The sequence below is a fragment of the Lepeophtheirus salmonis genome, chromosome 13 (assembly GCF_016086655.4).
Source record: "Lepeophtheirus salmonis chromosome 13, UVic_Lsal_1.4, whole genome shotgun sequence".
Taxonomy (NCBI): Eukaryota; Metazoa; Arthropoda; class Copepoda; order Siphonostomatoida; family Caligidae; genus Lepeophtheirus; species Lepeophtheirus salmonis.
This window is the reverse complement of record NC_052143.2, coordinates 28,419,483-28,438,738: the sequence shown is the minus strand read 5'-3', so window position 1 is coordinate 28,438,738 and position 19,256 is coordinate 28,419,483. Positions and strand designations below refer to the sequence as shown.

The following is a 19,256-nucleotide window of genomic DNA, read 5'->3' as shown; positions in this document are numbered from 1 at the left end:
AATCGTTTTTCATGGATGGCTAATCAATAGAACGGGATTTATTAATCCGTATATACATGTTGATATATTCAATTTTCCCTTCCTTTTTTCTTTGACCAACAAAGGGTGATTTTTTTAAAGAGTAGAATAGTTAATAAATGAAGGAGGGAATTGAATTAAAACAATTATGTAGTGAATGTATAAAAGAATTTAACTATTTATTTTGTTAATCTATATTGTATGTATATTAAGCTATGAGAATAATCAATCTTAATAATAAATGTTCCTTATACTCTGTTTTAATTAAATTTTATATTTCATTTAATAACTTTTATACTAATCTATATTAATAGAAAATAACCTTAAGTTGGTCAAAAAAAAAAAAAAAAAAAAAAAAAAAAAAGTGAAAATGTATTCGTTCCATATATAAAAAGTATTCCTTTGGTTTATCTATAACTAAATAGATGTACCTTTTAACCTTATCATGCATCTCAAAACTCGCACGTTTTCTTCGATATCAACTGTAAATACATTCAAATAAACATTAAAGTAACTAAGCCTTTGGGTACATTTCCCCCAGACGGTTTCTCCCCAAATAATTAATGCCTGTGTTTGTTGTTTCTTCTTCACAGAATCAAACATTGAGTACTTATCATATAGAAACAAAACAAAACAACTAAAGAATACAACTCACTAGGTCTCTGTCTTCTTGGTAGATCTTTGTGCACTTTAGTGGTGGTATCTGGTAGAACTGAAGAAGAAGGTGTTGGTGGTGGAGGAGGACCTGAGGGAGGTCTTTGAGATACTTTGGGTCGACTAGGTCCGACGGATTTGGATCGATCTTTAATGTGAAGGGGTAAAAATATGTATGTGTTTAATTACAAATACGAAATTTGTTGTGTTTTTCTTGAAAAATATGTATGCAAATACGAAATGAAATAACCTCTCATTTTATTTGTTGGGAGGGGCGTTGAGGGAGGGAGAAGAAATATCCTTTCAAGAACGAGTTAGACCATTTTTTGGATGAAAGCATATGGCAAGCTAGAATTTTGAAGCATAAAAAAGCTCAAGCAGGAATGTATTAATATGAAAAGCAAGACTTTATCATCGTCATAAAATAAAAACAGATAAATAAATAGTGTCATCTAATTTTTCATTTTTAGTTATTGAAGCAATATATATATATATATAATATACCTCAACAAATGAAAGCAAACTCCTTAAAAGGGTCAAGGAAAAGATATACAATATTTGGTGGAGCCGGCAGTGCTTAAAAAAAGGCATATTGTATAAAAAAACCAATAAAATAAATATAGTAATAAAATTATATGGACTATATATTAGGCACTGTAGAATAACTTTGAGAGGTTAATAACTCCTTTAATACTTAAATATCATGAATAGAACAAGTAAAGGCTATGACAACATCAAATCACTTACTACTACTCGGAGATTGTGACTTTCCAGCTCCTCTCGACTCCAAATTATCCCCAATGGATTTAACAGAACTAGGAATAACCGATGCATCACTTGCTGGGTGAGCAGACTCACTTCGGCTTGATTTAGCTGATCCTCTTGTTGAGGGAGCTGTTCGAGGACGTGAGAGACGTCCATGCTTAGTGGGTGAGCCTGATGATCCACTTGTGGCAGACTTTGGGGTTTCTTTCTTCAAAGGTTCCGTTGCTCTGTAATGTTTGAAAATAGGGTTACATTTTAAAACTAGGGCAAAGTCTTTTGATATCATGGTTATAGGTATCATATTATGAGTATAAGTAACATCACTGTCATCTATATATCCTTAAAAACAAAGCACAAATTATGTATATTTAAGTAAAACATTGTACCCATTAAGGTTACTGCAATGCGTTTGGCGCATTGAAATAAATATTGCCATAACAATTCCAATCAGAAGCTAAACATACTATGAAACTTTATCCTTTTAAAACCTGCACTTATGTACTCATATTGGTCTATTATCATTTTGTAACTCATTTGGACATCTAGTTACTACAAGTATTACTTGAATTAAAATAGGAATGAATATACAATATAATAAATTAGTAAATTTCAAATACTTCATGCCACAAAAATATAGAACTCTTAAGGAGGCAGAGAGCACTTCAAAGGTTAATATATTCATAAGTATATGTTATATATTCGTATATGCATATCAAAAATTAGTTTTGCGCATTAATATGCTGAATATCAGCATTGAAATATGATAGATGGGTCAAAAATACATGGAAATTATAAATAGCAAGCTGTTGTGCTACATGAAAGAGTTTTTTATAAGTAATTAATACAATGTATATAATAATAATAAAAAGCCCGATTGTGAAATTTAGGAAGCAGACTTCCACTTTCATTTGTTTTTCTATGTATTTTAATTCAATAGAACATCATTAATTACATATTTATGATATCCACAAATGGATATACAAATTTCAAATTTATAAAAAAAAAATACTTTTGTTTTAAGTCCCTCAAGTTATTCCACAAATGTGGAAATTTATTATTTGAGCTTTGATCTAATTATGCCTCATCATAGCTTTTTAAGCTTTAAATATATCCAAACTATTAAAAATAAAAAAGCCTTTCAGTTGCAAAGGATGACTTAATTACGTTAACACAATTAACAAAATTATATAGCCCTTGTTTACTTCACTTTTTGTAGGAAAGGCAAAGAGATACAATTTATGGAGATATCATTGTAGTATGCTCATTTTCAAACAGGATTGTAGAGTTGGTGCATAAAATGTCTGACTCCCACTACAGTATTTTGAGTATCATTGAGTCCGACTCCAAATCTGACTCCATGATTTAACCCACAATTTTATAAGAATAGGTTTTATAGCCTATACCAAAAACAATTGCTAGTTCATTCATAAGTTTCTAAACAGAATTTATGGATTCGTCACCGAGGAACGACAATATACATAATCTCTCATTGCAATGATACACTTTACACTGATGACTAAGGGTGATCATTTTGGTAAGAATAGAAAAGCGTGCGAGGAGAAAAGAAGAATTACTTATGGCATCATTGATTAAATAATATACATCTTCTTCTATCAATCATGAACGTTATCATTCCCGCCTTTATTATTCAATATTAATATAATATGAGATGGTGATAGTCGATAGAGAACTGAATAAAATCCCCAAAATGACGTCGCCTTCTGTCTGGATTTACGAAAATGGAGGCCCAGGAATTTGGAAAATACTTACCGGATGAGAAACAGATGGTTTGTCGGATTTGTCGATATAAATGTGCCTTTAGTCCCCTGTCTAGAATTACACGCCACTCATTATCCTCATCTCATAACAAGAGTATGGATATTCATCTATAAAATCAATTTGACGATGAATACATCAAGTCAGACTTTAACTTTGATCTCACAACGATGCTTATTGCATGTAATATAACCTTATCCATTGCTAATCATCTACGTTCAAAAAATTTATAGAGAAATACAAGGGTAAACATATCCCTTCCCGAGGAACCATCATTAAATTAATGGAGGATGTTGGTACTGATGTCATAAATAGAAATACATATAAAAATGTTTTGAGTCATCCACACCAAATGATGATTAAGTTATCAGTAAAAAGTATTTACGAATATCGAAATGGAACTCTGAATTTTGTACTATCTCACAGTAAGTATTCAATTTTTTTTTAAATCTAACCATAAAATATGATTCTATTTTAGCTAAACATATCAAGAATTATGATACACAACTCAGTAAAGGGCAAAAACAACTGCTTAAATGGTCACAACAACGGGGGTAGTAGCTTTGGATGGTTTGCAACTAGTTTGTCTGAGACTACTTACTTCGCTTTAAGACTTGGGTATGATAATTAGGTTTTCCAATATTACATAGTCAATAAATATTACTTTTTTATCACTAAAGGCTTAGTTATGGTTGATGGGCTCCAAGAAATGGTGTTCAGAAAACTCATAAAAGGCAAAAACAACTGTTTAAATGGTCACAACAACGAGGGTAGTTACATTGGGTGTTGCATTATAATTAACAATTGTGTATATCCATCATGATAATAGTATGTTGTTATATAAGCATACCTAAATAACGGGGAAAAATCTTTTTGATGCTCTTAATAGGGAGTAATATCGCCGGACATTACTACATAATTAGCTTTTGCTCTAAATCTTTACGATGAATTTATTTATAAAAAATTTTTATTAGTATATTTATTGTCTAATTTTATGATTTTGACATTTACTTTATTATTAATAATTAGTTAGATCTCATCGGTAGAGATATGTCTATCCTGTTCACAATTGTATATAGCAACTTCCACATGAAGAAGAGGGGTGATTATCTTTTTGATTAAACTCCACGTCTCGCTTGTGTATTGCAACCTAAAGTTATGACATATTTAACTGAATTCCGATGTCAGAACAAGAAAATATTATTTGGATTAATCTATTATTTCAATATTCTGTATTTATAATTTATTGTTATTATTAGTTATATGATTCCAATTGTTTAATTTTGTATATTTAACATAAATGTATGATGGTTTATTTTTTAGTATGTAGATTATATTTAATTTAAGCCTTCTTTTTTAAACTTTGAGCTTCAAATATATTTCAAATACTCTACTTTGTCGTTTCATTAGCTATTATTCTGAGAATAAGGTTCATAATGAATTACAATTTCATGGAGTGTGACGTTTTCAAATCTACTGTAACGGATAAAAAACGTCGAAGTCAATTATACGTAGTATATCTTCATTAAACATTTTGCTAATAAATACATTAGTTATACTCTCAAAAATCATAATAAAGCAGGCAGATGATAATCACATCAGTATTTTAAACAATGATACCGTATGTCTTTCCCCCCCCTCCTCCTCGCACGCGTTTTTCTCTAAAATATTATCAACTATACTGATGACATAGACTATTCATAAGACAAAGTAATGAACTAGAAATACTAGTGGCTACCCTCTACGCAACATAATAATTTAGACTTAAGATATGTTCAGGAATTATTGTAAAGACTATAGAGCAACTGTAGAATACGTTTGAAATTTGTGAAGTAAACTTATAATTAATTTTATTTTCAAGTTTCATAAATGAGTAGTACTTTACCCTTATGATTTATAAGAACTTTGAAAAAAACAACTTTACCAGCACTCAATGTAAGTTTTAAATTATAAATAAGTTTTATTTACATAAGTTATAATCATTTTGTAGTCGGAGTCGGAACCAGTACAAATTTTTCGACTCCAGACTCTAACTCCAACTCCACTAATAAAGGGTCTGATTTGACCTCTGCACTCTGCAAACCTAATTTTAAATAGTTTTCCCTTATTAAAAAAATCTGTACCTTGCATCAGCAAATTGCAGAAACATCTTTAAAGCATTTTTCTATTAAAAAAAGTACATTTTAGCTTTTTGTAGAAAAGAGGGTTAAAGTTCAGAATTGCAGCATTCAAAGGATATTTTAGTTGATCAAATCAAAAAACAAAAAATGTTTGAAATAGAAGCAAAAATTGTTGACTTGCTCTGAATATGTGAGATTATTCCTTCTGGAATGTACTTGATTACGAGATGAAGAAGAAGATCAATGAGCAAAATTATTTTTCTGTTCCTTTTTTAATGAAAGGGTTGGCTGACGTGTGACTAAGTGCTAAGCGTTTAAAGTTATTTTTTAGAGAGTCTTATAAGATAACTTGAGGCAAACGTTTTTATAGAAACCAAGGAAATGTCATCTCAATAATTTCTCAGAAAGCCATTCAGAGCCCACTAATCACAGAGATTCAAAAGTAAGAAATGATAATTATGAAAAAGGTGGTGTCCTCGGAAGAGGGAAAAGAAAAAGAAAAAAACAGTGGTGATAATAATAAGAGAGCAAAAATAGTGTGCAACATACAAGATATTGATATGTTATACTCTGACGTGACCAGAAGTAGTAAAAAACTATTCGAAACAATGAAAGAGGGAAGAGAAACCAAAAAAAAAAAAAAAAAAAAAGATTAATGACAATCTATTTTGGGATAAATTTTATTTGGATGGGAGGGATTCTAAAGGAAATACAGTTAGAGGATTTATGACCAGCCCTAAAAAATAAAATAAAATATTTGATGATCTTAAACTCAATTTTTATGAACTAAAGAGATTACATTGTTATTACAACAAACAGTACGGTCAACATGAGTATTAAATTTAAGGATATTTTGGCTTTACTAAAAGAATTAAAAGAGTTTTTTTTACAATTAGAGGCTTAAATGGATGAAGATTCATTCAAACACCCGTAGAAGTTTTATAAATCATAATTCAAAAATGAATGTAAGGATTCTTGATCAGATTTGGAGATTTCATTGGAGAAATAGAAAGTATCAACCATGGAAGGGAGTCTGAGGATGAAGGGGAAAAGGAGATTCTTTACAATTCTAACAAATTCTAAAAAATTGAGAATAAAAATTAGATTAAACAAAAAACTTCAAGTAATCATTCACGTTAACGGTAGATAACTTAAATTATCTACAAAAATCTAACGAATAATTGCTTGGTAATGTTTTAAAGACAATTGACCATCTCTTGTTGTTTAGTACAGATTTATTGTATTCTCCCGATGGCTATGATGTTCTACTGGTCTCTGCAATTAAAAAAGTGGCTAAAAATCCTTCAAGGCGAATTTTTCTAAATGATTAAAAGGGAATTAAAGCCTACGAGATGGTCCAAGTAAGTGGGCAGTAACTACTCTGTGCTATCAATAAATTTGATGGGTAGAAATATTAAAATTTTATTAATTTATGGGCATAATAAAGATGATCTGTCATTTAATAGGCTCATTGATTCTATGTTTTTGTAAGAGGGTCTTCAAAATATTGAAAATGTTATAGTAATAGGAAAATTTAATCGGGCTCTAGATCAGGAAAGGGATACATTAAATGATTTTAATACTAACGATAAGAATGCAAACAAATAATTTAAAAATATATTAAGTAGAAGAAACTTGGAAGATTAGGCCAAAAAGTTTAACAAAATACCAGACCATTTCTTTTTTTTTAAAGTGGAGATTATGTAGTGAGAGAAGGCTTGACTATTTCTTTGTACCTTAGGATTTATTTCCAATAATATAATTCCAAGAATTAATGGAACTTGAATACAAGCTTACTAAGTTATGAAACCACTTACTCGAAAATTGAATTTATTATCAAAGACATTCTTTAAAAATTAAGCATGAATAGGATAAAATCTCCGTCACATTGTATATTCAAATTATTTATAGACTGCTCTAGAAGAGAGTATATTAAATTATGTGTTAGATTGAATGTGGAAAGGAAAATGTGGTATGATAACCTTGTAAAGTTAAGAGAGATTTCAGTTATGAATTTTGAAATACATCAAGTTCTTCTTGTTGTAATTCTCAAGGGCATTTAATTAAATATAGGCTCAACTTCTGGATGTCAATGGCAGAATGGAGACAAACCTAAGGAAAGTGACCAAAATTGTTACTTAATACTAACAAGAAATGTATACGTGCAGAGACAGCATGAAATATTATGAAAAGTCATGCATATTTAATATAACAAAAATGAATGAGTCTTTAAAGAAGTCGTTAGAAGAAAAAATAGCTGGTGAAGAAATATGATAATTCATTATGTCATATAATAAATTTAAAAAAATTTTATTATAAAAAATATACTAAGATTTCTCCATTGTTAGAAGAAGTTTACAAGGAAGGTAGTTCTAACGATTTTTTCGAAGGACACCTTTCAATACGAAACCCAATTCTTATACCGAAGAAGGATAAAAATCGAAAATCAATAGAGAACCTTCAGAATTTAACCATGCTTAACATGTAATATAAGATCTATAATGGAATCTTAGCAATTAGATTAAAAAAGGTTTTGCCTTATTTCTTAAGCTTGTTGCAATATAAAACTTGGGTGGTTTATAAAGTAGAACATTGGAAGAACTATAAACTATAGCTGGACACAACCAAACATATTTTGTTCAAGTGTAGTCATATATTAGTATAATGGACCAAGTAATATATATATATTTCAGTTTACATTCATTCTTGAGCTTTAAGATTTTTCATTTCAAGAGGAAATCAATTACAGTTCTACAAAGGTACAATTTCTTGTATATCAATTTAAATGCACAAGAAAAAACTTGCCTAAGGATTTAACTGTAATATTGCATAATAATATATTCAATATATGCTAAAATTACAATAAATGTTGTCATAAAATAATGTGTGGAAAAGTAGTTGTACCGAGTTACAAAAAAAGAAAAAAAAGAACGAGAAAGGCTGGAGATGAAGCTGGGGAGTAGAGAGCAGAACAAAGTAAGAACTGAAGAGTATTTAGTGTAATTAGGGGACGCCATCGAGGATAGCGCAACAAGATCAATATAAAAAGTTTCAGGGAAGTTGAGTGTCACTGAGGGCACAGTACACAGAGTGTTGAGGGAACTTAGGATGCCTTCATGTATCAGAAGGAAACGTCAACTACTTTCTGAGTCGGCCAAAATAAGCAGACTAAATAAGGAAAACGGGTCATGAATAGGCCATTATCTTCTGACTGTGCTCCCCAAGATTATGGAATCTGTGCCTATGTGGAAAATAGAGCCAGTATCAATCCCCATTCATCTATAAGCTCCCTTAAAGCTGCTGTTGAGGAGCAATGGGCTTACATGTTGTATTACTATTCACGGCCAGATTTGAGCCCATAATTGTCGGTAGAAGTTTGATATTTTGATAAATGAATGTTGAAGATGTAATAAGTAATTACATTAATAAAGATTTTTTCCACCACCACGAGGCCATGGACTTAACTAAGTGTTTCTTCTAGAATTTACTAACGCACGCTGTATAAAAATTAATTGAACAAGCATCTAAAAACGCCATTATTTAGAGATGAAAATTAACTTGCTAATATTTCTTCCTCTCATCTCTCTCTATCTCTTTTACACGCCCAATCCTTGCCCCAATTTACTTATTTAATATCTTTTCATTTATACTTATCTTTTCATTGATTTATTGATCATGCAAAAATTATTTTTCTTTATATGTAGTATTTCATAAATGGCCCTTGACCTATATAAACCTTTTCTCTCTTTCTAACTATATGTTTAGGAAAGAGTATCAATTGACATTCATAGTTCATTTACCTTACACAAGTATGTATGTATGTATGTAAATTGGAGAAAAATAATGTTGGAAAAAGAAAAAACATTTAGATAAATAATTTTTCATTCCGTAGAAATACATATAACCTTCAACCATGGTAAATTAAAGGAACTGTAAAAAAAGCTTTCATAAATCAAGAAAAGGCTGAGAGAAAAACATTTATTTCGTTTTTTTCAAGATATCACTCATTTTCTTTTAAATATGTAGAATAGATTTACCGTTAGGTAAATAATAAATACATGTCACATGTAATGCATTTAAAAAAAAAATGTTTTTCAGGATAAATAAACCAATAAGATTTTTATTTGTTATTTTCTGCCAAATATCCTTTTTTCAACAACTCTATGTATATATAATATAACGGGCGTTGCTTCAATTATTAGTGAAAAATTTATGATTTTAGATCAATTTAAGCGTACACTTTGTTTAACTAAAAAAACATGTCACTTTTTAAATTGATAAAAATGGAAAAATTTCCATTTTTACACGGCAGAATAATTCTTCTTACCGTTACTTATAAGAAGACTGGACCCTTTTCTTTGCTTGGTTATAAATAAAATTATTTATTTTAAAATTTTTAATATGGTTGCCAGAAAATTAATGGGGCCTTTTGAGTATTACAATTGATTTGTAATCTGGAAAGATTCATAAAATATAAAATAGCCTTTTATATTAGGGATAATTCAATCATATATATAATTTTTAAGTCAAATTATCTTTGTGAAATTGAGGGTCCAAAAACATCTGGTGCACAAGGGAGTTAAAAATTTATTTTATTGATATGTTAAAACAAATATTAAATTAATCCTTACTTTTTTAGAAAGGGAATATTTTGAACAAAAAGACTAATAAGATGATTATCTCCCATTAATTTGCAGATATATGATAGAAAGTACAATTTGAATGCTAAAATAAACAAAAATTTATATTTTTATAACTTGATAATTGATTTTTGCTTAAAATGGATTTCTTTCTACGATATAAATATAAAAGACAATAAATACCACTAATTGCATATTTAATTATTTAATTTAATCTAAAAAAACTATGTCGAATATTTTTAATAGAATTACTTTGATTGTGCATGGTCATTTATCCAAAATATGTTTAGATTTGAAATAGCCCATCAAAAATAAAAATGCATATTGATTAACAAATTTTAATATTCCATTTTTTTCTTTTCAGAAAGTAAAAACTGACACTACGGAAATATCTATAAAATTACATGATTTATTTATATTTTATGTAATTTTTTCTGATTCAAATTGATTCTACGCCTTTTTTCACATAATATTTAGAATAATCATATAAATTATTAAAGAAAAAAAATGCCATAAATTAATGTCGAACGCCCTATGTATATATATATTGAGGGAAACATAATCCAATAATAGGAATTTTAAAGTTATTTTATATATATAAATGTACACATATATTTTTAATGTGAAAAGTATTTTTTAATACTGCTAAATTTATTTTTGCCATCTGTCATAACATAATAAATTAAATTTGCATATATTAAGGACTTATTAATCTTTTTAGCATATGTATATACAGTGTATATTATACACACATATACATATGTTTCACTCAATGTGATTACACAGGTTTATATCCTCTCAAATTATTTAAAAAAAAAATCATTTTTCACAACAAACATTTCAATATTTTAAATAATGTGATAAAATAATATTTGAAATCAATATAGTACAAATTAATGCAACAAAGGTCGGGCGTCCAGTTTGTCAAAAATAAATTGTTGCATTTGAGATTCTACGAAGGTGTTATGTTAAAAAACCATTAGAGAAGAAAACTATGAAGATTTTTATGTAAAGTGACCTTGTTAACTTTTAAAAAGGGACAAGGTTTAAAGGAACTTTCAAAAAGTAATTGCTATTGAATATTAGTAAGAACATATTTTGCAAAAAACTCTACCAATTGAAAAAAAAAAACAGTTAACCATGGTATTTTTTCATCTATCATTCATAATTTTTTTATAAATATAATTATTTCAAAATTGAACAAAACCCATTTGTATGAAAAATACCTCCAGACATGAAAGTTTTTTTATATTGTAATGTTAACCATTTATTATATTAATTTATTTAAAAAAAAAGAATTTATGTTTGTTTTAATGTATACAGCTTTCATTTAGTATTAGTACTTATAAAAAAATATTTGATTAGAGCCGGTAGATTCGCAATCTTATCCCATTAAATAAATAAATAAAGTACTCCGAGCTCTTGGAAGGTAGTTTTCTGACATCTACTTACTAGTATTTTTGTAGAATATAATACCGGTCACTCTTTATAAAAATAAGTTCCTTAATTTATAGTGATGAAAATAGTAAAAAATTAGAAACTAGTCTTTAGCCCCACAAAAAAATTAGTCTCAGATGTTATTTACATAAGATTATAAATTTTGCGTAAGTATTTCTAATAATATTTGCATGTTAAAAAATTAATTGAAAATATGAAACTTGAACAGTTTTATCTTTAACAAAACACTAAAAATCAATATTTTTGGTAAATAATTGTTTTATAACCTCAATACATAATAATTAAAAGCAATATCATTTATCACTGCTATCTACAACCCTTAGAGGCATCCGTAGATTGAGCGGAATTTTTGCTAACTGCATTACTTATATTAAAGGGCGGATTTATATATATATATACTTATATTCTTATAGATATATTTTGGTTTGTGTAACTTACACCCTAATCAAATTTATATAGATATTTGATAGGTTGTATTTTGTGCACATCTGGTATATGGCTTATATTTGATAGATTATTGCATGTATAAAACACTTTAGTAATGAAAAAACGTCTTTTGATGAAACGTATTTCCGAAATTTAAAAATTATCATTGTATATATAAGAACCCATCACTATATGTTTTTGTATATGAGTGGCCACATTTATTGAATATTTATATTGTTCACTGATGTTCATACATAGATTGTGAACCTAAAGGATCGAAATATTGTCAGTATTGATTTAGGTCCAATGTTGAAAACAATGTTCCTTTGTGATCATATTTACTACACCTCCTTATTCAAAATAATCATTTAAATCCTCCCCAAACATTATCTTGTATACATGATATATCATCAAAAGTATCTTTACCTAAAATTCAAGGTACTAAAGTATTAATGATTAAGAAGAGATACACTACTGATAAAAGTGGTGGAAAATAGGATAGGATAGCTTTTATCTTACGATGTTGAAATATCTATCCAAAATCTATTAAGACCTTTCAATTATTTCATACCAATATTAATTAAATCTTACAATTATAATAAATATCATTTATCAATCCTATATTATATTTTGATATCAGTGTTTTTAATTAAAGATAACATAATTTATTTAATATAAAATTATATTCAAATCAGAACTATACTTTTAAGATTTATAAATAAATGATTGAAATTCAAAAACTTGTAAGAAAATTGTAAAATCAACATTTAAAAACACTTTTATAGTGAAAAGCTGTAGTTTTACTACTGGTTTATTGTTGTAATAAATCTATGCTAACAAGGTTTTAAGGTTAATATCTTGCTTCTGCTTTTTCAAACTTCAAGTTTTTTTTGTAGTATAACAGCTTTTATTTTAAAATATATCATTTTTTATTCATTTTTAGATTTTCATGAATAAAAATAACTTTGAAGAAACTTTTATAAATCTTTCAAGTAATTCATGTGGGGGGAGAAAAATTGTTCCTCTTTGAATATATTATTTAAAAATTTATTTGATATAAAAAATCAATGGTTACCAAAAATGTATTAAATTATAAAAAAATTCTTTTAAAATGTTAAAAGTAAATGCAACACGGCTTTCAAAGAATAATTAATCAATTTATAAAATAGCTTACATTTATGAAAAATATTTTCATTAAGAAATTGCATAACTGTTTTCGTATATTGTATAAAAAACTTAAAATATTTAAAAAGTAAACGATTTACCTCGGAGTGATAATTGCTAAGGATAACGCTGACAATGATTCACGTTTGCAGGTTTGCTCATACAACTCTGCACGTTTGCTGTTATTCGGATCCGTACCCCATCCTCGACACTTAATGGATATATAAAAATACTTTTAACAAAATAGATGTACAAAGATTAACTCTCACCTTATAGTCCATAGCCTGTTTTCTAAGTTCCACAACCTCTCGATACCAGGGTTCTCCATGCAAAGCAGCTTGTTTAGATTGTTTTCGTGAATTAGGACGATCTACTTCAGAGTCAGAAGGTGGAGTACTTGGTCCTGGACTAGGAATAAATCGCCCATCCAAATATTCATACTGAGAGAATGGTCGGAAGCACTGACGATACTCAGATCTGTATTCACGACTAAGCCAAATTTTATAATGATAAAAACATTAAGAATTAATATATGTTATTTGAATTTGAAATAGTCGATTACTTTCTTCTGGGAACAATGTCTGAAGATGATTTTTCTTTGATGTCTCCATTGATTTTAAAAGAATCCTCGCCTTCAAATATAAAAATAATGAAAAATATGTACATAAATGTATATATATATATATATATGGTACATTTATCCTAATCTTACATAAACCTGTTTAACAAAATTACCCCAGGATATTTTCTTTTCCACTTTCTAGTAATACACTTTTTAGTTGATAATAATTTAAGGTATATACCTTTTTTTCTTAGTGAAAAAATGATTATGATGATAAAAAAGATAGGATGTTTAAAGAAACAAAATAAAAAAGAATATTACTTTGGACTTGATAAGATATGATCTTGTACTTTCTACGAAAGTATATCAATCAATTTTTATGTACAAAAATATAAAAATTAATTTTCATATAATTGGTTCATAAATTGATAAACTACACTTTTAATAATTGTTTGTCTTCATTTTATTGTTTGAAAATTTCTGAAAGAGTGTGAAGGAGACTGGAACCTGTTGCATTAGCTCTTTTTTCTCGATTTTTCTCGAACATCAAAATAGCCAAAAAAAAAAAATCCATAACTTTTGTATTACATGTTATTGTTCTAAAAATAAATAATTATTGTCAAATTTTCATTGAAATATTTGATAAAAGTAGTGTTGTGACGGTTCTTATTTAGGACTGAAGACCGGTGCAGTCCAATTTGGTCCTCCATAGTAGTCCTAAAAACTTATAAAGTTTGGTCTTTCATGACGTCACTCAACTTTATTTATTCTTTTTTTAATCAGTTCTCGTGCTGACTCTCCTAAAAACCGACAATCTTTATCACCAGTCATAAAACTGGAATGGACTAAGCCGAATAACTGTGGACGGACACAAAACTACATAGGTAAAATTAATTTATTGGAAAAGTATTATTTTTGCAATAATGTAGTTGACTTTTTTTTGTTTTTTTTTGTTTTAACTTGAATCAAATGAGCTATTGATTATTTTGTTATTTGATGATGTAATTTTATCAATTTTCATCATAGAACATAAATTTGAGAAATTTTAACGCTCAGAACAAATGGATCAGTTGCAATTTTTTTTTAAATTTTCTTCCTGGATTCAAAGGACTATAAAACATTTTTATGAATTTCGGGGTGTATAATATCCTAGTTTACTAACAAAAAGTGAAAAGGTCTAGTTGTTTATTACTCAAAAAATATAATTTCTACTTACTGTCTTAATCTCAAACTCTAACTTTATTATTTTAATTTTTGCAAACGTTGCAAAGAAGGTAGCAGGACTATATGGAACGTATTCATATAGTAATTTTTACTTGAAAATTACTGATTGTTATAATCTATAAATAGACTTAAACAATAAAAAACATACTTTTGTATGATGTGTTAATTTTTGGCATGTCTAATTCAAATAAGCTAAAGATAATTAAATAATAGATTAAAAGTTTTGCTACTGGCCCTGAGTTTCCCTACTTAACATTTCTGGAAGATTGTCATCCCTTATAATTTCTTAAAGGTCAAACTAAATATCGGAGTTTTTAGTGATATAAGTGTTCTTTATTTAGCTGCAAGTATTTGTTGCTAGATGAGATAGCAAAGATTTTTGATGTCACCTCCTAAACCGTTTAAATAATTGTACTATCCTAGCTTTATCAAGTTTCATATGTGGAGGATATCAGTCTCAAATTACAAGGAATTAATCTTTAAAATAAATATCAAAAGGCCCCCTTTCATTGTCAAAAAGGCAACGGCCTCTTTTATGAAACAAAAAACGATGCAAAAGCTCTTGACAAATAATCGGAAGCAGATTTCAAAAGGTGTAATCAGAATTTCTTCAATAAGTATTATTGTTTTACAAATTAAAAGGTGCTATTACATTTCTAGAAGTCAAGTAACAGAGCTATACTCATTTCTTCAACGAAAAAAACATGAATTAGAACAGTTTTAACAGCTACCAAAATAATACAGAGATGTCCTGTTTCTGCCTGATTTTTGATGTTAAAGTAATGCATTTCAAGAGGTTTTTAATATAATCCACCACTTACAAGAAAAAAAAAAAATATTTTTTTTGTACTCCCACAGATTACGTTCAAATACAATTAAAAAGAAAATCTACTACGGGTTTAATAAATTTAATCATTAGAAGGCAGAAGTATGTATTTTGTATTAAATTTTTAAATTTTATATGTTCAAATGAAGCTAGTTCCGAGCGCAACCAAATAAAAAATGTATTAAAACTGTCCTGGCTGAATAAGTCAGAACTCATTGTATTATACAATGGAAGGAGATTTCTAAACGCCTATCGGCGTAAAATGTACAACTTCACTCTTAATTAATCTAGACGTCATATGAGAAATGAATTGATCCATAGCTGCACAAATCTACAACTTTCCAAAATTTACATAATGTAAATTAAAAATAATATTTTTTGTAATTTTGTGGAAGTTCAATATTCCATTCAGCGATATTGAATCATTTATCTACGAAATAGGTTTGAGATTTCTTAACTTATTTCATAACAGTTACATTCATGATTGGTTGTTCAATTATGTGTACATTTGATTTTGAAACTTCACATAACATTGAGTTATATTAATTGAGCTACTTTCAATAAAAAATATAATTTGGAGCAATAGTCCTTATTTGGTTAGATTGGGAGACCAGTATAGTGCTTTTGATCGTTTGAGTATTTTAAGATGTTTATTGAACTATATTTTTTCTTCTTCAAAATGAAAAAAAAAAAAAAAATACTCTCCTATATAACTTGAGGAAAAATACTCTACATTTTTTTTTTTTTTTTTTTTTTGCAGAAGATTTTAATTTTTTACCCACCAAAATAATCCAAAGTTATGTGTTCATTAAAAAAGTTGAGCTCAAATTGAATTTGTAATATTAATAAATTAACACCTTCTAATTTAGGTTCAGTCAAACCAGTCTCGAGTTTCTAATAAAACAAAATGTTTTGAAATTGTCCCGTACACTTCGAAATAAAAATTTATGATTTTCAGTCCTCACTATTGATCTGTGCTTGCAGAATGGCGCATTTCCTTTATGGTTACCTTGAGTGATTTTTTTAAATTTTCGCCTATCAAGAAACATTAAGAATTTTTTTTCAATTTTTTATATAAAAAAATGAAGAAAATACATATACTATTAATATTTAGCAGAACTTATAACTACCCTGGCAATAAAATCGAAGTATACAGTTTAAAACTAACATGGTTACATATTATATATGATTGAAAAGTATCTTACCAGACTTGGTATTAGAGGCTGTCTGCTGATTTGAAGCATTGCCAGTTGACAGTATCTGACCCATTGATAATGATTCCTTCATGGCTTTATGTCTATGAATATAAAAAAGATATTTTACTACTCAACATTTCATTAAATGTAAATTAAAAGGATCGTATTATTTCTATAGTATATTTCATTAATTCACAGCCCATCTAATATTTGGTTAAGAATTTCACCTTTGCATTATTTAATGATATGATTGTATATTAATTCATAATTTATCCTTCATAATTTAGGGTCAAAACTGTTTACAAGAAAAATGTATAATGATTTATACCATTTGTTAGAAGAAAAAAAAGTTACATTAAATATAAAGAAAAAGTTTAAAAAAAGTATGTTCTTATAACTTAATTAATGACAATAAAAGAGATCAAACGCCAGCAGATTTCGACTTTCTTGTTACTGAATCTTATTGAAGACAGCAAATATCTTTACTAAAAGTCTGAATTCGACAAGAATCCGAAATTCAACACTAGAATGCTAAAAAAGCTACGAACCAAAATTTGTCAATTTGCACACACACAACAAGGTTGTATGTGGCGCCTTTCACAGTGTTAAAATTGGTTAAAAAGATAATTTGTAAGTGTTTTTTTTTTTTAAATTTGGAGAGCCAATTTATGAAGCCAGCTTCAAAAGCTACCCATTTGTGACGTTGCAAAGGACTACTGACAACCCTCAAGTCATCATCTGTACGAGTAGTTATCTTTGTAATGAAAAGAAGACCCAGTAAGGAACAGAAGAAAGATGAATTTCTATGAGTCAGTCAGTGCCCTCATAGCCATAACCAACCATGAAATATTTCTAATGCGTTTCTCCAATGTGTCAGGGTCTTGATAGTAAGTATTATAAAGACAAATTGAGATAATAATTCCTGCAATGGGTTAATTAGATAGATGGAAATTGCATCCAGTAACAGGGTAGTCCCCATGAAAACCTCCTAATATGCCCAGTAGTGACTTGATAAGAATGTACCTTTTTGGCCAAAAACAATGTGGCAGTCCAGAACTGAACCGATTGGTTTAAGCTTTTCGTCTGAAAATCCAGAACAAAGCCTGTAGACGATGCTACAAAAACATCAAGGGCATAAAAAAGAAAAAAAAACTATCAATGGTGAGCCATGAGCAGTGAGTACATCCTCAGCATTTAAAGTGCTGATTAGATGTCGTTCTTGAAACCGAAGGAGGATACGTTGAATAAAAAAGTAAGTGTAGAAGGTCTATGATTTCCTTTAAAAAATAAATACAAAATCGATCAATAAATTAAAAAGTTATAAGTATTTATAAAATTAGATTGGAAGTGTATCATTTTTTCGAAACACCCGGTAACAAATTACATATTATTAAATTTTCTAAATAATCAAACCTTTAAAAATTGTCTCTTCTTATCAGTGTTTATAAATTAAACGACAAAAAAAATATACAGTGCATAGTATAATTGTTTTTCACATAACGTCCTTAAACCCTAAAGTTGATGAGAATAAAAGTCTGTTTTTAATTAGAAAAATAGTTGATTAGCATTTATCCAGCAAATATCTATTTTTTTTCATTCATCACCCCTAAATATTTTCGTACCTTGAAAGGTATAAAAAATATGGTAGAAAACAAATAACCTGAATTTATAAAAATATTTGGTAGATATTAATTTTATTTTATTCAAACACCGCTATTTTTCTTTGGGATGAAATATAAACATTTAGTTTTTTTCATTTATAAGGCCATTATATAAAGTTTTCTTCAATATTTTTGGGAAAATGTATTCACTTTGCTTTATAACTACGACATGAGCTGACAAGTCCCAGGTTACAAATAAAACACGCTTCTTTTTCTTCAAAATTTTCTCTTTTATATTATTATTTTTTATTAGCTTTATGTTCCCATAACACTTTTGAAGCCATTGATTTCCTAGATTTGTATTTTTCCCTTCAAAAAGCAGTGTAAAATTAATAAACAAAATAGTTTTTGATCAATTATTTAGAAAATAACAAAAGTAGTGTCGAATTTAGAAGAATAACTCACAAACTAAAGAACATATTACCCTAAAACTTTCATAGCAGTCTTTTGAAAGCTGTTAATAACTGAAAATAAGGTGAATTAAAGAAGTGCCATCTTTAATACCCATAAAATCGCGAAGTTTTTTATTTTTCATATTATCTGTGACATCAATAAAAGTACTTTATATGCAAGTTATTTTTAAATGGGCCAGAAATAGTAAATTACAACCCCCTTGAGATCCTAATCATAAACGCAAAAATTGTTTCAATATATATATTTTTTTTTTTGGAAAGTAATTATTATTATATCGAAAGTAACACACCTGTTTTCAGTAGAATTCCATTTGCTAGAAGGCGCTGCAGGAGGATGAGAACTTTCCTAAAGA

At 28.2% G+C, this 19,256-nt stretch overlaps 1 protein-coding gene across 50 annotated transcripts in view; it reads right to left on the bottom strand.

Moving 5' to 3' along the window:
* Positions 1-19,256, bottom strand: part of LOC121127702 (uncharacterized) — a 281,992-nt gene that overhangs the window by 8,369 nt on the left and 254,367 nt on the right. For 24 of the 50 annotated variants that reach the window (XM_040723133.2, XM_071893146.1, XM_071893148.1 and 21 more), the window contains 7 exons: positions 19,194-19,249; positions 16,839-16,930; positions 13,584-13,653; positions 13,291-13,510; positions 13,123-13,232; positions 1,420-1,664; positions 674-820 (listed from right to left, as the gene is read on the bottom strand). In XM_040723133.2, coding sequence (XP_040579067.1) covers positions 674-820; positions 1,420-1,664; positions 13,123-13,232; positions 13,291-13,510; positions 13,584-13,653; positions 16,839-16,930; positions 19,194-19,249 — 940 coding nt within the window. The remainder of the gene's footprint in view (positions 1-673; positions 821-1,419; positions 1,665-13,122; positions 13,233-13,290; positions 13,511-13,583; positions 13,654-16,838; positions 16,931-19,193; positions 19,250-19,256) is intronic. The other 26 variants (XM_071893130.1, XM_071893165.1, XM_071893166.1 and 23 more) reach the window with 3 other exon arrangements.